Here is an 18,949-nt window from a genome sequence, read left to right as displayed (position 1 = left end):
CGATACGTTTTATACTGACTGATATGAAGGAGTACTTACCCGGTATTGGAGAATGATTTGACTCTTCTTCTTCTTCTTCTTCTTCTTCTTCTTCTCTGGAGCACGCGCGGAGTAGCCTCTCCGGCCGGCTAGTCCAGTTTCCCGAAAAGACCGTCCGCAGGCCCCGGACGTTCAGCCCCTTGAAACTGACAGAGACGCTACGTAGCTCCCGCGCAAGGACACAGGGCTGGCGGTTCAGCTCGTGCGGCGCAGTGCATATGGCAGCATATATTGATGCTTATACTCTCTCCACCTCGGCGGCAATCCGATGCTTGGTGGGCAGAAAGTCGGCCTTCGGCGTGTCCACGAACAACGTGCCATGATCATCAGCTGACGGAACAAGAATAGAGAAAGACAAAACCAGAAAGAAAAAGCTACTAGACCTGTCCAAACATCGGATTAAGGAAACTGTTGGGGTGACGGTACAGATTACGAATGTATTGTGACGGAGATGGATGGTGCTTATTCAGGGGCAGCCCCGCCCTGCCCCGATTGCTGTGACCCACTTAAGCTCCGTGCCGTCTCCGTTTGTGACCCACTCAGCCGGCATAATGACGATTGAGCAAAAGATGAGCACGTGGTGGTGCCATGAAGCCATATTTCGATCCGTTCTCAAAACGGGATGACAGGCTCTGCAGACAGACAGACAGACACTGACAAAATGGCAAAAGAAAGGGCTCAACCGGGGATCGAACCCGGGGCCTCTCGCAGGAGAGTTGGCGTACTTGACGTAACCCAAAGCGAGAATCATACCTCTAGACCATTGAGCCGATGGAGCCAGGTTGTTTGCAACCAGGAATGGGGATGTCAGAATGCCCACACATGTCACAATATGTACTCTACTTTCTCAAGCTCCTCAAGCACAACATTTTGTGTCCAAACTGATTGTTTGTCTGCCCGTGGTGGTGACGCTAAACTCTGGTCCGTCCGGATCTGCGCCACGACTACGGAGTATGTCATGCCAGAATGACCATGTCAGGTCGAGCGGGAGCGGACGGCTTTACTCTGGCGCTGCTAGGCATATTCCTACTGACCAACGGAGCGAGCCGTCGCTCATGTGTCCGATATACTCGACACACAGCCAATCCATGACTTTGCCGGCTACCGGTGCCACCGACGATGCAACCAGGTGCCGCCGCGCCTCGGGAAAGGCCGAGTGCCGCAAGGTGCCATTGGCCGTTATCTGTTATCCCTTCTTCTCTCTACAACTACACCCGGCAACGTGAGAACGGGCCTTGCGGGTACGCCATGGACCTTTACAGCCCGGACTAGGAAAACCGTCGGGACGTGTAACGGCGTCGGATCGCTCGTCGTCAGACCTCGCCGCCCCTCCTCAAAGAAAGAAAAAAGAGAGAGACACATGACACCACGTGTACACGCCTAGTTCCTTGGGTTCGGCTTGAGTGCTCGACGACAATGGGATCGTCATCTCCATATGATCCCCGACAAACGGGGCCCGGTCGTGGATCCCGCACGCCGAGGGCCGACATCCGCCTCTCCCTGACCACCGCCCCGTACGTACGGCTGTCGGCCGGGGACGAACAACCGCACATGGTCAAGATGAAGCGGATCGCAGAGCTTTCGCCCGCATCGCCCACATCCGCCGACGCATGCCAAGTCCTTCTCCGCTATCCACGTCCACGATCCACTCCTAGGGCACTAGAGGCATCATGTTGGTCGCCCAAGGGCCTAGCCAGCTCCGGCATCACGGGGTGGGGGAGGCATCTAGTGCCGCTCTCTCACACAGCGACATATCCATGTTACCGAGTCTGTTGGCCGCCATGACGTCCAGGCAGCAAAGGCGTTGAAGGTATTCATCTATGTACGTTTTCTCGTACGTACGCACGCTTGGGTGGGATATGGTTCAGACTGTCGATGCCGAAGCACCCGGGACGGCGAGAGCCAGACCTCGCCGACCATCCTCGACATGCATCCATGGAGCCCCCGAGTCAATCAGCCTGGGTCGCCGTTCTCGAGGCCCATAGCGAATGGGTCATGTCCCCTCCCCCGTCCTGCCGTCAAGTTAGCTCCTACTGGGGTTCCCGATCAGTCGGGTGCCGAGGCGGTTGGCGGTGCGGCTTCTCGAGGGATGTTTGCCTCCAGATAGCCGCTGGTCCATCCCATTATCAGTCCCTTGGGTCGGTTCTCTTGAACCCACCGGTTCGGTAACACCGCTTGCGGGTTTTTTCTCCTTTTTGCTTTCTTTTTTTCTTTTTTCTTTTTCGTACAAAATGCGATAACCTGCTTCCGCTTTACTATTCTATTTGCGGCAAGTCACAGCTCCGCCTATTGGGAACAAGATATTCTGTCTTTTCGAACGAGCCTTCGCCTTGGACGCTGCAACGAATCAACTGGTAGAGCTCAGTGAACATGGCGGCTGGCAAAGCTGGCGCGGTGTTGGCCAAGATACTTGGTATAGATCTCGAGGCCAGCACTCGCCATCAGACAAGAGAACTACGCGAGCATGTCGCCAACACCATCTCACCTCACGAACCCTATTACGAGGAGGACCCGACCGTCAAAGAGTGGCTGTTGGAGCATGTTCCCACAAAGGAGGGGTCAGCTCGCTATGTCAAAAGCCTGTTTCCATTCACGACGTGGATCTTCAGATACAACACTCGCTGGCTCGTCTCCGATGCTATCGCGGGTAAGTCCAAGTCCCCTTGCCCCGAACCACGGCCGGCGCTTCGCCACTAACATGGTCGAGGCGTCACTCTCGGGCTCCTGGCCATCCCGCAAGCCGTGGCCTACGCTCTTCTGGCACGCCTCAGCCCCGAATACGGTCTTTATACATCCTTCACCGGCGCAGCTCTCTACTGGATCTTTGGCACGTCAAAAGACATGGCCGTAGGCGTAAGTCCTTCCGGTCTCTCTCCGTCCTAGTTTCGCAGCATATGCCAACAATGACCCCCCCCAGGCAACAGCAGTTGTCTCCCTCCTCGTCGGAAAGGTCAGCGCCAGAGTCCTCGAAGAACACCCGGGCGAGTTCCAGCCAGAGGAGATCTCCAAGACCCTCGCCTTCCTGGCCGGCGCCGTCCTCCTCGCCTTCGGCCTGCTCCGCCTCGACTGGGTCATCGAGTTCATCCCCCACGTCGCCATCTCCGCCTTCGTCACCGCCGCCGCCATCACAATCACCCTCAGCCAGATCCCCTCGCTCCTCGGCATCGACGGCGTCAACTCAAAGGCCGCGGCGTACCGCGTCCTCATCGAAACCGCCCGGGGCCTGCCCCGGATCAAGCTCGATGCCGCCGTCGGCCTGACGGCGTTGGCGCTGTTGGCCGCGGTCAAGTGGTACTGCGAACGCATGGCGAGGACGCAGCCGAGACGCAGGCGCGCGTGGGAGATGCTGGGCTCTCTGCGCATGACCTTCACCATCGTGCTCTACACCCTCGTCAGCTTCTTGGTGAACAGGGGGCTCGAGAGCAGAGACCTCCGGTTCCGCATCACCGGCGCCCTGCCCCGGGGCCTCACCCACGCCGGCCCGCCCAGCCTGGACCCGAAGCTGATCTCGGCCCTCCTGCCGGACCTCCCCACCACCGTCATCATCATCGTGATCGAGCACATCGCCATCGGGAAGTCCTTTGGCCGCACCAACAACTACGCCGTCCAGCCGTCGCAGGAGCTCATCTCCGTCGGCTGCACCAACCTCTTCGGCCCCTTCCTCGGCGCGTACGCCTCGACCGGCTCCTTCGGCGGCACCGCCATCCTCTCCAAGGCCGGCGTGAGGACACCTCTGGCCGGCCTCTTCAACGCCGCCGTCCTGCTTCTCGCCCTCTACGCCCTGACCTCGGTGCTCTACTACATCCCAATGGCCAGCCTGGCGGCGCTCATCGTCCACGCCGTCGCCAACCTCATCACCTCGCCCGACCACGTCTTCAGATCGTGGCTCGCGTCGCCGCCCGACGTCTTCATCTACTTCGCCGGCGTCTTCGCGTCCGTCTTCACCACCCTCGAGAACGGCATCTACGTCACCGTCGCCCTCTCAGCGGCTTTGCTCCTGCTCCGCCTAGCGCGGTCCAAGGGCCGCTTCCTGGGCCGGGTACGCGTCCATCGTCACCCGGAGCACGCCGACGCCGCCGCCGCCACCGCCGCCGCCGCTCCGGATGATGTGGTCTCGGACAAGCATTCCGTCAACAGCTCGCAGACCCTCTCGCATAGCAGGACCGCGTCTTCGATGGCTCGTCTCCCGGCACGCGACGTCTTTCTCCCTCTCGACCGCAAGGATGGCACCAACCCGGCCGTGCGGGTCGACGATTGCTAAAGGCAACTGGGGGACGAAAAAGCCCATGTATTGCATGGGAACTGCAACACCATGGAGCGCCCCATCTCTCCAGAGTATCAAGCTCTTTACCGTGGGTCTTGATCCCACACGAATTCGGAGACATTGCTTAGGACTCGTTTCCTCATGGCGACACATTCGTCACGCATATGTATGCTCTCTGGAGTCCGGACAAGGGGCGGACGTTATCTAACGATCCCAACCACAGTGTCATGTTGTGTGGTACTTGCAGCCACTATGGGATGGGCACTTTCGTGGTCTTTACTCATAGGGGCACTCCAACTGTTACGCACCAGACGACCGATTAAGGGGGTCAGACAGGAATCGAGCAAGGACCAGTGACCTGCCTGCCCGCATAACCACTGCATGGGAGTCCGTTCCAGGGATCATTCAAAGGAGATAACAGTTTCGTCTACCGGTTCACCGAGGGCTTCAACTACCTCAACCAAGCGCAGTACATGGACCGCTTGCTCGAGCACGTCACCCGCGCCACCAGACAGACCACGCCGCCGCACTACGACCACCCGGGCGATCGCCCCTGGAACGAAGCCCCGCCGCCGCCGTCGGCCGAGGCCGACGACGCGGAGTGCCCGGCAACGTCCAAGCCGCTGCTCCGAGCGATCGTCCTGGACTGCTCCGCCGTCAACACGATGGACTCGGGCGCCGTCGAGGGCCTCGTCGACCTCCGCACCCAGCTCGACCGATGGGCGGCGCCTGAGCCCGTCGAGTGGCACTTCGCGGGCCTGCACAGCCGCTGGGACCGCCGCGCTCTCGCGGTCTCCGGGTTCGGATGCCCGACGGCGGGCCGCTTGGGCGGGTTCCAGCCGGTGTTCAGCCTGGCGGACTTGGAGGGCCGGCCGGCCGCGCTCTGTAAAGGACGGGCTGGGGCAATAACAGCATGCGGCGCCAGAGACTCTGAGGAACTTTCATGTTCCTCGCTGGAGGAAGGCGGCTTTGGTCCCGAAGAGAGCGCGGGCACATACCTCGGTGCAGTGAGCGGGATCAACAGGCCGTTTTTCCACCTCGACCTCCCCTCCGCTGTCGAGAACGCAGTGAAGAGTGCCATAAGGAAGGGTCGTTATCTACCGGCGTGAAGCCTCGAATCGGTCTGGGAAAAGACCTCGGAAGCGATTTGTATCTGTTTAATGCAATGCGAAGCGTGAATGTCCTTGATGGATTTTATTTAAATGCAGATACTCCACCCTCAGTTTATAACACAAGGTTTTCTTGGTTTTGGAAAGCCATTAGATACACTTGAGGCTCATTCGAATTGTCAATTTCATGTTTGTGTCTAGTTGTCATACAAAGCGGACATAGTGCTTATAAGTATAGTTATTTGAAGGGAAATATGCTATTATCATTGAAATGTCGGGCTATCGAGTTGAGGCTTCATCACATTTTCAGTTCATGATATAGCCTATAATAATATCAGAACCACATAGTTTGTGTTGTGTAACGCCGGGTTTTCATCCTGCTGTACTCGGATATCAGACTCCCAAGCGGCTTATAGCTAATATGAGAAAGACGTCATGCGCGGCTCTCAAATACAGCCGGCACACCGGTAACTGTCAGTATGGCCCTACTTCTCCGGACCGGGAGCGACACGAGACACAATCTCATCACTGTTTCCGCGCGTAACGCCGGAGACACCGGGCGTCTCAGCGCAGCCCAGACGCACTGAGTACTTGGCATCCAGAGATGCGAGTATCACAAAAGACCGAGACATGCATCGGTTGCCTTCCGAGTCTTCGCCCATGCTGCGCGTGTGGTACGACTTTTTTGACGTGCAGCTTCAGCAGGTGACGCCGGACAAAAGGGAAAAAAATGGTAAAGACGCAAGGCCGCCGAGGCCGTTTATCTCGTAGAAATTCGTCATTTCATCTGATGACAGAAAAGGCAGTATTGTCATTATCCTTTCGGGGCCTCGATGTCCAAGTGCAGAAACAGGGTTGTCGCTGTGCAGGTTCGCCGGCTATTTGCATTTGCCTGTGTTTCTGAACCGCCCAAACGAATGCCATGCAGCTGAAAAGAGATGGGTGGTTTTACCATCTCTTGAGTCGTCGCGGCAGGGGGGCTATGAAGATGAGGCTCTCTCTCTCTCTCTCTCTCTCTCGTGTCTCAGCGCAAGACGAAAAAAGGCCGCATCAAGTTGCATCAAAGGAGACGACGCTTCGGCGAGTCCACCTGCGTTGCCTTTGACTTTTATATCTCGGCCAAGTATAACACGTCAAGGGACCCCAAAGAGATTTGCCGACGTTGCATTTCTGGCGGCCAGGACTGTCGGGAATCTCGGGAGTCTCGGGAGATTGCCCGTTGCGATCGACACTTCTTCCCCGCTGCTCGACGTGACGATGCCGAGATTATCTTCTGCTTGGAACCTCGGTCCCACTCTTGATAGATGCCCTGCGAGAATTCAGGTAAAAGGTTGAAACTTGGTGGGGTTTCCCAATGCAAAAAAGAGCAGACCCGCCGAACAACGGCAAGGTTTTCGGATTCGTGTGACGAAGCAGTATTTCCGGGATGTGCCTATTCTCTCAAAGAGCCTCCCGCTCGTCACGCAGGGGAAGACGCGAGGTCCGTCTGCAAGGCAGCTCCTCTTAACATACACGTTGAGATTCTGACACGGCCGAATCCGCTTGCGACGGCGGTGGAGCGGCATGTTTGGGAGATTCTCTTGGCGGTATGGGTTCCAACTTCGGCGAGGATTAGGCGTCATGGCAGAGAGTTGATCAGGTTTGCAGGGTCCGGGCGCTTGTTTCCGGAAGCGTTGTCGATGATGATTCGCTTCGTTGCGACCATCATCCATGAAAGGACGAGCAAGAGACCGGAGAAGGACGGTTGAGATCTGCAGGGGAGTTTGCCCGTTGAACTCCACCAGCACGAAGATGATTCTCACCTTGAGCCTGGTTGACTGGCACGGCTTGATTGATGGGTTGGGGGGATCTCAGAGCTGAGTGCTATTAGCGCAATGCGAGGCGGCTATATCTGCACGGTGATGCACGGAACCACGGGTCCCCGACATTGAGGAACCCAGGGGAGTTGCCGCAGGTTAAGGAAACAAACTGTTAATGGGCCACGAGCTCGAGCCGTCTTACAGCGGTTGAAAGAGTCGATGTTACGGGAGAATGCTCCCCGTCGACGACGAAGCTGGTCGTTTTATGACGACGACGACGACGACGACGACGACTACTACTACTACTACTACCACTAATCGTAGAGTCCCAGATTGATGAATAACCAAGACCGGGCATAAGAGCCCCAACATCGATATCGCTCTCTGTCCCCCCCCCAACCCCCCCCCTGTGAACCGCCAATTAAGCTGCGGCCACTAATGTCGCCTCCCGGTCGCACGCTGAAAGATGTGACAAGGGGGGCCAGATAGGTGTGCAGGCGAATTAAAATAAACGCCATCGGGAAGCGCAAGGCTCTGCAGTTCTATGTAGGTGGTTAGGGGAGCGACCGGTGACTGGGCAACTGGAGCACCATGTACGGATACTCCGTATGCGCCGACGCAATCACGTTGGCAAGCCGCTCAATCGATTCAAGGCCATGTCGATACAGTCGATAGGGAGCATCGCCAGACAGCACGGAGACATGAACAGAAACAGAAGGACAGAGAGCGAACAAGAGGCTGACGGGGGTGACCGGGATATGAAACCAAGTGACGATCTGGCAGGGACCTTATTGGTGAGATGCTACGGATACACACCAGACCTGGGGTCTCTCTCTCTCTCTCTCTCTCTCTCTCTCTCTCTCTCTCTCTCTCTCCACCTGTTTGACGTGAATTAAGGAGTAACGGTAGACGCTGCGTTTTCACCACAAGCCCCGAGCTCTCAACCCAAGGTTGCTGTGCTGCTAGCAAAGCCTATCCATCCTCCCCTCAGGCGTCTCTTCCCCTCATCACCGCTACCGCTGCAGTCCTTCCTTGGGGAGGGCGCGTCTATCGCAATCACCCGAGAGAGCCCAGCGACGGTGCCGGGGACGGTTGGCGGCGAAGACGCACTCTCACCACTGGGGTCCGGTCTGATTGGAAATTGCTGTCGTTCAATAACGAGTTATCCGTAGTGCTCGGTAAGCAGTGAAATCAGCATCGTTGTCATCATCATCCCGTGGCCAAACAGACAAGAACAGTCGCTTCTGCATCGCCCAGACGAACAACCCCTTCTTGGATGCCAAGACGAGCCCAACTCTTGAAAGACTACGTAGTATAGGTCCATAGCTGTGACCCCGGGCCCATAGGGTGGAGAAGCATCGAAATTGCGTCCCTCCTCAACCGTGTTTGCGGTGATGAAACTGTCAGATCAGGGGAGATTGGACCAGTCTGGGACCGTTTGTGCGGTCGACTTACACGCTCACACACACACACACACACACACACACACACACACAGCGCATGCATACTTTTGCTGGCCGCACAGCTGAGGCGATGAAAAGGACGACGAGGCCCCCCTTCCCCCTCTTACGGGTCCTTTCTTGCGGGTCAATTTGGGCATCTCGTCAAACCGTCTCCGTTCGCGCCAATACCTTTTCTTATATGTGACCAACAACCACCACGCCCTCTCCCTCCTGGCCCTCGATGAGACCTCTTCTTCTTCTTCTTCTTCTCCCTCTCCTCCTTTGACCAAGGGATTGTTGACCATCTCCTTGATCCTACCGACACTCGTTTTGTTTGTGTGATTGTATGTGTGCGTGTGCGCCGTTCGTTCGTTTATCCATTCATTCATTCATTGATTCATTGATTCATTGATTCATTCATTCATTCGAGGCTCTGCGCCCTTTCCAAAAAATCCCCCGAACGAACCCCGTCTTTGCACGACCAGCTCTCACCAAATCCGAATCGATACTTGGATTCTTCACCGAGGACTTTGAAAGTCCCCACGCCGTTTTACGCCAATTCATCGCTTAGGGGGGCGAAACGATCCATCGGACCCGGAATGCGTCTCATTTCCGCTCTGGCCTTCGCGGCCGCGGCCGTCGCCCAGATGATTCCGAGCTCCCTCGAGATGAGCGTCGACTCCGATGCCGTTGATGCGCTTGCCGGCCCTGTCTTTGCGGCTGACGAGGCACCCTCTCCCATATACGAGACCATCTCCGGTACACCCTACACGCCCACCGGCTTCGTTCCCGCCTCTCCCACTGAGCCCGCCGCGTCTGGCCCCGTCGAGGCTCCCGCGACGGCCATCTCCGCGTCCGTGTCGGTCCCCGCCGGCGCTCCTTTGCCCATCTTCGAGACTTTATCCCGGGACCCCGTCGCCTCCTCGGCCGCCCCCTCCGCCACCCTTCCCGTCGAGTCTCTGGCGCCTTCGGCGCCTCCCAGCAGCAGCACACCTGTATCGGCTCCCGCCGGTGGCGGCGCCGTCGACCCTACCTTTGCGCCTGGCGAGACCCCCTCTCCCATATTCGTGACTCTCTCCGGTGCCGGCTACACGCCTACCGGCGGCGTCCCGGCTGTTTCTTCCGCGATCCCCACCGAACCCGCCCAGAAGATCCCCGCGAGCTCCGGCCCCGCAACCGTGCCAGCTCCCTCCGGCGCTCCCTCGCCCATCTTCGAGACTCTGCCCCAAGGCCCCGTCGCCTCCTCAACTGGCGCTCCCGCCTCGGAACCCGCGCCCACCGCTCCCGCAGATTCTGCCCCTACGTCCGTGTCGGCCCCCGCCGGCGCCCCCACCCCTATCTATGAGACCTTGTCCGAGGGCCCCGTTCGCTCCTCGGCCTCCCGCTCCGCCGGCGTGCCCGTCGAGTCTTTGGCGCCTTCCGGCAGCGCCCCCCTCTCGGCTCCCGCCGGTGCTCCCACGCCCATATTCTCGACCCTGCCCCAGGGCGCCGAGCTCGGCAGCGCGCCCAGCCCTACCAAGTGCCCCTTCTTCAGCGGCCAGGTGTGCGTCACAAAAACGGCCACCGAGACCGTCTACGTCACAGTAGAGGTGTGATTATGGGCAAGGAAGAACACCTCACGTTGTAAGAGCATATTTCCAAGTACGCGCGAAGAGAAAAGAGACGATAGAATAGAGTAATGCGCAAGCCCTTCGATCATGAGGGGCGCCGGGGAGGGAGTCGGCCCGAAACGAGAGAAAGGGGGAGACAGAGACAGAGAGAGACAGAGACACAGAGACAGAGAGAGTGTGACAAAAAAGAGTTTTCATGTACATAGTATGCACGATTCTGTACACAACATACATAGCCGGCCCGCATCTCGTGTTCCCCATGCGTGTCCGCTCTGACAAAGGGGGCTCGAGAGCAAGTCAACGGCCAGAGCCTATTTTCAAGCATCCGAGGCCGGCCTGGACCGGGCGCGAAGTTCATGATCGGTTCACTCCGACATCCGGCACAGGGAAAGAGTCTATTGTTTCTTGGCCCCAGTCCGATACACGACATAGGAAGAGCCCACTATTCCTTGGCTTTATTCTGCGGGTCGTTTCTGAAGGGAGCCCCCCGGCCCGGGACAGGCACATGACATACCACTGCAGGACCGTATTGATCCTGATGCGACCTGATACGCCCGGTTCGAGAGGCGGAAATAGTAAATTATCCTGCACATACAGAGTACGGAGTATGGGTAATACAAACAAGGCGGTCCCTTGTCAGGTCACACAGGTGCTCAGCTGCCGCACGTGTGCTTTTCGGCCGAGTATAGGGTGGCATGGACATGGAACATGAGTCGTGACGGGAGGAAATGAGGAAAAAGGGCCGGTCCCGGAACGAGCCAATAGACCTCCAACAGCAACCCGGGGTTTATCCTTTGCCCTAGGCATGTCGAGCTGGTGAACCAATCGGCCGGGGAGCACGCGTCCTGGCCAGCAAGGTGGCCGGCCTTATGATCCGCATAAGGAACCGCTGCCAGGTGCTGATATTTGACCAATACCAATACGCCACCAATGGTAGGCCTGGATCTCGTCTTCATGAGTGTTATGGCCCCCCCCCTCTCACTGGAAATAAGAGGCGGCCTAAACACCTTGATGGGACAGGCTGACGGAGCACATGCTTTTCCGAGCCATGTATCTGGAGCCCCCCACGCAGGGCATCTGCTCGTCTTCAGGGGTATCGCCTGTATGACAATTAGGTGAGTCGATAACGGGATGCCATTGGGGGACCGAGGCCTCCTGAAAGGAGCTGTGCTGACGCGGACAACCAATCATTGTGTCCGATGTGGACGTTGTCGTCTTTATTGGGCCTTTATTGTTTACTCCGAGGCCCAGGGATACACCCGTCGAGTTGGATAGATAGGATCGATAGGAGGCCGTCTGGCATGGTCACGACATCACTGAGACGGGCGAGTGGATCCGACCTCACATGAACTCGACCGCTTTGGGAACGATCCCGACAGGCTTTAACTCTGTCTACTCCGCCGTATCTGATCTGGCATTGACGGCCGCCCATTGCCCCCATCACCAACTGCCTTTCCTCCACCTCGACAACAAGACTCATCCTGTATGCCGGAGGTTTTGTCCACGAGACCACGCGGCGGTCGAAAGCAACTCTCGCTAGGATCCATCACCTGCGAGACGACGCCGACAGAGTGAGCACCAGTCCCACGCGGGATACCGAGTACGGATATCTGACAAGGAAAACCCCCTCTGTCCCCTGCGCACGTCATGATAACCTGGTAGAGATGGATAGTAGAGTTACAGCGGGTCGACTTTATACTCCATTATCACCAATTCGGCCAGTTGCCGTTGCTCTCACCTGACCATCCCCTGCCGGGTATAACAAATACGCAAAGGCACATACATGGTCCCGTTGGCCCTCGCTGGCCGGAATACGGATAGGCATCGAGCTATCTCCTGCCGCGTTTGACTACCCTCCCATGCTCCTCGGCATCTGGCCGTTGGCCCTTGTTGGCCCGAATAGGCATCGAGCTATCTCCTGTCACGTTTGACCACCCATGCTCACCTCGGCATCTGGCCGTTGGAAGGGATGTGGTTCGTAAGGAACATGCTCGATTCCCGTTACCGGCAACTACGCAACCGTGCCGTCCATCCAATCTCGTTCATGTGCTGGCTCGGCTACCAGATGGTTGGACGACACTAAGATGACGGCGGACCGGGGTGGAGGGCGAAGATGGCGCGAGGGGGTGAGCCATGGATGGAAGGAATCGTTGGTCTTGTTCACCTTATAAGGTCTCGTGGCCGCCTCATCATCTCGAGTCTCTTGGAGTTTAGTCTGCAGCACCAGCTCGTCGGCCATCTCGCGCTCTCCCAAGTCCTTCCTTTGAACCACACAAGCCAGCGGGATTGCTGAGCGTCCTCTCATTTTACATTAACCCCCTTCACTCTCTCAATCACCTCCTCCCACACTCATAATGGTTCGCTCAACCCTGGCTGGCCGCCTCCTGGCCTGCCTCCTCCTCGCGACTGGCGCCGCTGCGCACGCCGACGGATGCGGCTGTGCAGCGGACGGCGTCAAGCGCGTCACCTACATCATCGTCGAGATGCCCGACCAGCCTGAACTTGCGGCGGCAGATGTCGTTGCCTCGACGCTGACCACGCTGTCGACTATCACGCCCACGCCCACGCCCACGCCTCAGATCGCCCACGCCATCGAGGACATCCCGGCCTACGTGCCCGTCGTGGCCCAGCCCGAGCAGCTGCGCCCGGCCGTCAACACGACGCACACGTTCGGCCCCACGACAGGGCCCAACATCGACACCAAGGACCCCGTCAACATCGTGCCGGCCACCAACGTGTCGCTCTCCTACGCGGGGGCGGGCGAGTCGGCCGACCAGGACGGCTCCATCGACATGTCGCTCGCCTTCAAGAACCCGGCCGTGGTTCTCGAGCACGTCGACGCCGTCAAGGCGGTCGTCTGCGGCGACGACGAGCTGACCGTGGCCTTCTCCGACGCCGACGCCTTCCACGAGGCCGTCCAGGGATGGACGGCCTCGGCGGACGAGGGCGGCTTCATCCTCATCACCAACCACCTGGGCAACTGCGACGCCGAGTTCGAGCGCGGCTTCTTCATGGCCACCGGCCTGACCGCCGACGAGGACGACCTGACCGTCACCGTCGCCGCCTCCAAGGAGGAGCTCGCCAACATTGCCGGCTCCTGCGAGATGGCCTTCACGTCGCTGCCCGCCGCCACGCTCGCGAGGCGTCTGACGCTCGACCCCAGCTACTCGCTCTCCTTCGCCCAGGGCCTCGCCAACAACACGGTCCTCTTCAGCGACGGCCAGTACGTCAACATCACCGCCGACGAGGCCTGGTTCAGCTCCAACATCACCTTCTCCGGATACCTCAAGTACAACTTCTGGGGCTTCAAGGTCGAGGCCCTCTACTTCGACCTCGACGCCACCTTTGACTCGGCCGTCGGCGTCTCGGTCGACGTCCTCGCCGCCTACAGCCACTCGCTCAAGTACGCTCCGGACGCCTTGTCCTACTCTCTCGTCACCGTCCCCGGCGTCGTCGAGCTCGGCCCTGGCGTCGCCTTCGCCGTAGGCCTCGACCTTAACGTCTCCGCCGCCGTGGGCGTCACCGCCGGCCTCAGCGTCGGCCTGCCCGCCGGCAAGGTGCACCTCGACCTCCTCGACTTCGGCAAGTCGTCGGCCACCGGCTGGGACCCCGTGTACAGCAGCCACGCCAACATCACCGAGTCGGCCGACGTGCACGTCAACACCACTGCCGACGTCACCGTCCGTCTGGCCATCGACCTCCTGGGCGGCCTGGTGGACCTCAGCGCCGGCATCACGGCCACCCCGGGCTTCGACAACACCTTCAAGCTGCGCGGCGACCAGAAGCTCGGCCTGGCCGGCAACTTCACCAGCCCGCCGACCGAGGCGGTCGCCGACGTGCCCAAGGACGGGCTCGTCTGCGCCGAGAAGAACGGCGTCGAGTTCGCCACCGACTTCACCTTCAACCTCACCGGCTTCGCCACCAAGTACTGGAGCGGCGAGCTGTACAGCGTCCGCGTCCCGCTCTGGGACGTGTGCTACAGCTTCTGAGCTGTTGCGGCATCCCCCACCGGGCCGGGACAAACCCCGTTGGCACAACGATGACGACTCTGCTTTTTCCTTTCTCGCCCTGTATTTCATATATTGGACCGTCTCATAGCCACAATGGCCAAGATACCCACGCGCCTCTGCGCGCTGTCAGCTTGTACTTATATTGCGCCGTATGCCAGCCACAATGGAGAAAATACCTATTTACCTCATCGCCTCTTCCCATCTGACGCTGTTCGAGCAAGTTTGTTGCCGTCGGTGAACATGTGTGTGTGTGTGTGAGTGTGTGTGAGTGAGTGAGTGAGTGTGTGAGTGTGTGTGTGTGAGTGAGTGAGTGAGTGAGCGAGTGAGTGAGCGAGTGTGCTCATGTTCCGCATTGCAGTTCCCATCAAGGCTTGGAACCCGTAACTGTAACCGCGTGATGGGCCCTCTACGACGATCCGACCAGGATATGCCGCGCCGAGACGTCGGCGCCTTGATTCCGCAGACGATCGCGGGTCCAGAACCCCACAACTCGGACATCGGATGTCTAGTTTCTAAGTATAGCCGTATGCATCGAAGGCACCCGGTAGCAGCGTCCGAAAGAGGCAGGGCTCGACCTTTGTCTGCCGCTTGGGAGACCGAGACCGGAAGGGTGATATGCCTGCAGCCAGGCTCCCGAGACACCACAATCTCTCTTGTGAGTGACCCTTCTCTCTGCCGATCGACAGGAACCTCAAACCCCCGCAGCCCACCCCGGAGGACCAGTGTCGTAGCATGTCGTCCGGCGCGCATTCAAGCTTATACCGATTAGCCGTCGCTGGTGCTCATTTTGTTTTGGCGAATTCGGATTGCCCCGTGCCCGTGCCCGTGCCCGTGCCCGTACCCGACTCAACAGTCGGCCAGTCCCGGGAGCGAGTTCCGGACGGTACGTCAACGTTGGTTATTGCTCTTTTGGGATATCGGCACTTTCGATCCGTGCAAGGAGCGCGATGTTCTCCCTCCCTCTCCTTTCCTCTCCTTTCCTCTCCCCGGCCGCTGTTGGCCGAGAGAATCCCGACGAAATGCGCCAGCCAAGACCCCGTTTCCCGGGGACGGGTTGCGACAATCGGGCCCCTGAGACTGATGCGACCCCGCGAAACTTTTGTGGAGGGCAGTCGACGTTTTGGATGGCCGCTCCGCCGGTGTCGATCGCCAAACCTGGCTGTGATGGCTGTGGGAACCCTCTTGCGCGCCAAGGACCGCTCGCACACGTCAAGGCTTCGCCAACAAGGTTTCCGAGAGGGATTCCCCCAGAAAGCGCTTGGAAAGAACTGGGGACGAATGCCGATCTATGAGTCCGACGGTCTGGTACACTCGACGGCTAGAGAGGTCGCCGATGACTCCGGCCTCCACGACGGCTTGTTTCATGAGTTCTCTCGCCCGCCCGCCGCGGCTCGACAACGTCGTGACCATCGAATCAGGGCCATTCCACATGACTAGGATTTGGGCGCAGGAATACCCGGCGATGGCGCAAGTACGGGCATGATCGCACGGGTGCGAAAACGCGAGAACGAGCTGTGTGCTACACGGGGCCAGACCGGCGAGATGGGGTATATAAGTCGGGCATCTTGGTTGCTAGAGAAGGATTCTTAGTTCTTGCTCCTCACCCGCATCGTGCAGCATCGCATCCATCACCAAATACTTCCTCCCCCTTCTTCTACCTTGCTTCTTTCTACTCGAGCCAGTCTCGTTCCTCTAGCACAAACAACTACTCGGGCAGTAGTCAAGTCTTCTTTGCTTGTAATTTAAGAAAACCGCTTCTTTTCTAGAATACCCCTTGACCTTTTTTTATATATAACCCCCCCCCCCCCCCCCCACCTACCTCCATACAAGATGAAGTTCTCCACCGCAGCCATCGCCATCCTCGCCGGCGTCGTCGCCGCCGCGCCCGCCTCAGACGTCTCTCAGCGTCGGGCCAACGGGGACACCGAGGTCGCCCAGCAGCTGCAGTCCACCCTTGCCCGCAGCAATGCCAACGTGGCCAACGTGGCCGGGACCGGCGCGCAGGCCAGCACCAAGCGCAAGCGCGGCGGCCAGAAGGCTGCCGGCGGCGGTAACAACCAGAGTAATGCCGCCGACGAGGAGGAGGAGGATGCGGCCGGCAGCGGCAACAACGCCGATGATGCGGCTGCTGGTGCCGGTAACCAGAAGAACAATGCTGGCGGAGGCAACGCTGGTGACAATGCGGACGCCGCTGCTGGAGGTGGTAACGCCGACGATGCGGCCGCTGACTGCGGCAACGCTGCTGGTGAAGAGGACGCCGCTGCCGATGGTGCGGCCGCCGACGCTGGCAATCAGAAGAACGCCGGCAACCAGAAGAACAAGGCCGGCAACGGCAACGCGGCCGATGAGGAAGCCGCGGCGGAAGACGACGCCGCTGGCGGGGCCAACAACGCGACCGCCAACGCCGGAGCCGATGCGGACGCGGGCGCGGGCGCCGGAGGGGCCGCCAAGAAGGATTCCAACAGGCGCAACGGCCGCTCTCTCAACCTCTACGCCGCGCGCAAGACCGCGCGCAGCCGTCCGGCCCTGCGCGTCTGAAACCCCCCTTTTCCAGTCCACGGTAAATAAATCGCAGGTCCGCTTGAGCCGATGATGCCCGGTTTTGGGCAGGGTGGTCGTCTCACCCTCTCCCCCACCCACCAAGAAGAGGTCCGGGAAGATGGGTTCTCTCACATCGTCCAGAAAGGGGGCGACGGGGTGCAGTACGGCTTTTGGAGAGGGCCCCGGAGTCGGGGGGGTCGGGCTCGGCGAGCGGTCGCGGTGATTTAAGACATTTGGCGCGGGTAGCAACTAAGGGTTATGTATTTTATGTAGAATAATCAGATCCGGCTACGCCCTCGTCGATGGAATCGGCTCAGTTTGCCTTGTCTGTCTCCTCTCTCTCTCTCTCTTTCTCTACCGGTGATGGCGCTGCTTGGTCCGTTTCCGTGTAAGCGGCTCCCCTCGGCCTGGGATGCATGACATGGGGTGTGTGGGGAACCGGGCGTCGCTGGTGTGCGGTGCGCAGACTCGAATGATGGATATCCGTAATCGATAAACGGTCATCTTGGGAGGTCTTGGATGACGACCCTGTTGCGTCAACTTGGTCCCGACGTCACCGGCCGTCACTCGTCCCATTTTGCCCCAGATACGCGCCTCTCAACAACAATCCCCCTCCGTTGATATCATTTATTGGGGATGGGTGTGTACGTGTGTGTGTTCGTATCTACTTAAGAGACGAATAGAACAACAGTCTGTACATGTCAACTGGAATCTAGCAAACCAATTATACCCAAGAAACATATACCATCACCCAGATAACATCACCATCCAGACAACAACAACAACAACAACACCACCACCGCCCATCATGACCCCCCAAAGCAAAAAGGTCTTCCAGCTGACCGGCACCTGCAACAACTACGAATGGGGCCGCAAGGGCCGCGAGTCCCTCGCCGCCCGCCTGTGCGCAAACACTCCCGGCGGCGGCTTCGAGCCCGCCGACGACCAGTACTACTCGGAGATGTGGTTCGGCGACTACCCCGACTTCCCCGCCCGCGTCCTCGACACCGGCGAGCCGCTCCGCGACCTCCTCAACCGCGACCCGGACGCCCTGCTCGGCCCCAAGGTCGTCCGCCACCTCGACGCCCAGCTGCCCTACCTCCCCAAGATCCTCTCCATCGCAAAGGCCCTGCCCCTCCAGATCCACCCGGACAAGGCCCTCGCCTCCCGCCTGCACGAGGAGGACCCGGACGCCTTCTCCGACCCCAACCACAAGCCCGAGATAGCCGTCGCCCTCGGCCCCTTTGAGGTCTTTGCCGGCTTCAAGCCTCTCGACCGCATCGCCCCGGCCTTCAACCTCCCCGCCCTCCGCCACTTCATCCCCGACGGCACCACCGCCTGGTCCGACGAGACCCTGCGCGAGGTCGTCCGCCGCATCCTCCTCGCCGACGACGCCGCCGTCGAGCGCGCCGCATCCTCCCTCCGCGACGCCGCCGGCGTCTTCGGCCCCGGCGACGCCCACGTCGCCGACCTGCTCCCCCGCCTGCAGGCCCAGTACGGCCCCGCCGACCCCGGCACCCTCGTCGCCCTGCTGTGCATGAACTACCTCGTCCTCGACGCCGGCGACGCCCTGTACATCCCCGCCGACGGCATCCACGCCTACCTGTCCGGCGACATCGTCGAGTGCATGGCCCGCTCCAACAACGTCCTCAACACGGGCTTCTGCCCCCCCGCCGACCGCAGCAACGTCGACCTCTTCACCCGCGCCCTCACCTTCGCCGCCCACAGCGACGCCGACGTCCTCCTGCCCGCCGAGCCCAGCCCGCGCGGCGCCCGCGGCCGCACCGTCGTCTACCCCCCGCCCCTGAGAGAGTTCGACATGCTCAAGACCGACCTGACCGCCGCCGCCGCCGGGGACGACCGCAGCGTCGAGGTCATCCGCGCCGGCGAGGGCCCCGCCGTCGCAATCGTCACCGACGGCGAGGGCGTCCTCGAGGCCGACGGCAACACCTTTGACGTCAAGGCCGGCTACATCTGGTTCATCGCCCCCGGCGTCGAGGCCAAGTGGGAGACCAAGGGCACGCTGCAGATATTCACCACCGTGGTTTGATTACGAGAGGGAGAGAGAGATAGACAAAACAATTGTAAACTATTGATAAAACTACGACATGATGACATGATGATCAACCAACCAA

General features: G+C 59.5%; 5 protein-coding genes and 1 non-coding gene across 6 annotated transcripts; 5 read left to right on the top strand and 1 right to left on the bottom strand.

The window, feature by feature from the left end:
• Positions 1-713: 713 nt before the first annotated feature.
• On the bottom strand, positions 714-809 carry GLRG_13143. The gene has a single exon. It is a non-coding gene; the product is annotated as a tRNA-Pro (tRNA).
• A 1,600-nt stretch (positions 810-2,409) lies between these two features.
• On the top strand, positions 2,410-5,412 carry GLRG_05704 (sulfate permease; the record flags this gene model as incomplete). Its single annotated transcript, XM_008096389.1, has 4 exons — positions 2,410-2,686; positions 2,747-2,892; positions 2,957-4,279; positions 4,702-5,412. 4 exons carry the CDS (start codon positions 2,410-2,412, stop codon positions 5,410-5,412), a joined length of 2,457 nt encoding a protein of 818 aa, XP_008094580.1.
• A 3,840-nt stretch (positions 5,413-9,252) lies between these two features.
• Positions 9,253-10,248, top strand: GLRG_05703 (uncharacterized protein; the record flags this gene model as incomplete). Its single annotated transcript, XM_008096388.1, has 1 exon — positions 9,253-10,248. One exon carries the CDS (start codon positions 9,253-9,255, stop codon positions 10,246-10,248), a length of 996 nt encoding a protein of 331 aa, XP_008094579.1.
• Positions 10,249-12,617: 2,369 nt separating this feature from the next.
• GLRG_05702 (uncharacterized protein) lies at positions 12,618-14,252 on the top strand (the record flags this gene model as incomplete). Its single annotated transcript, XM_008096387.1, has 1 exon — positions 12,618-14,252. One exon carries the CDS (start codon positions 12,618-12,620, stop codon positions 14,250-14,252), a length of 1,635 nt encoding a protein of 544 aa, XP_008094578.1.
• A 1,851-nt stretch (positions 14,253-16,103) lies between these two features.
• On the top strand, positions 16,104-16,811 carry GLRG_05701 (uncharacterized protein; the record flags this gene model as incomplete). The annotated part of the gene is made up of 1 exon (XM_008096386.1): positions 16,104-16,811. The coding sequence occupies one exon, from the start codon at positions 16,104-16,106 to the stop codon at positions 16,809-16,811; it is 708 nt and encodes a 235-aa protein (XP_008094577.1).
• An 811-nt stretch (positions 16,812-17,622) lies between these two features.
• GLRG_05700 (phosphomannose isomerase type I) lies at positions 17,623-18,864 on the top strand (the record flags this gene model as incomplete). The annotated part of the gene is made up of 1 exon (XM_008096385.1): positions 17,623-18,864. One exon carries the CDS (start codon positions 17,623-17,625, stop codon positions 18,862-18,864), a length of 1,242 nt encoding a protein of 413 aa, XP_008094576.1.
• Positions 18,865-18,949: the final 85 nt, after the last annotated feature.

Source organism: Colletotrichum graminicola, assembly GCF_000149035.1.
Source record: "Colletotrichum graminicola M1.001 genomic scaffold supercont1.20, whole genome shotgun sequence".
In the NCBI taxonomy this organism is placed as follows: Eukaryota; Fungi; Ascomycota; class Sordariomycetes; order Glomerellales; family Glomerellaceae; genus Colletotrichum; species Colletotrichum graminicola.
Note: the sequence above shows the minus strand (reverse complement) of the source record. Positions and strands in the feature narration are given on the sequence as shown.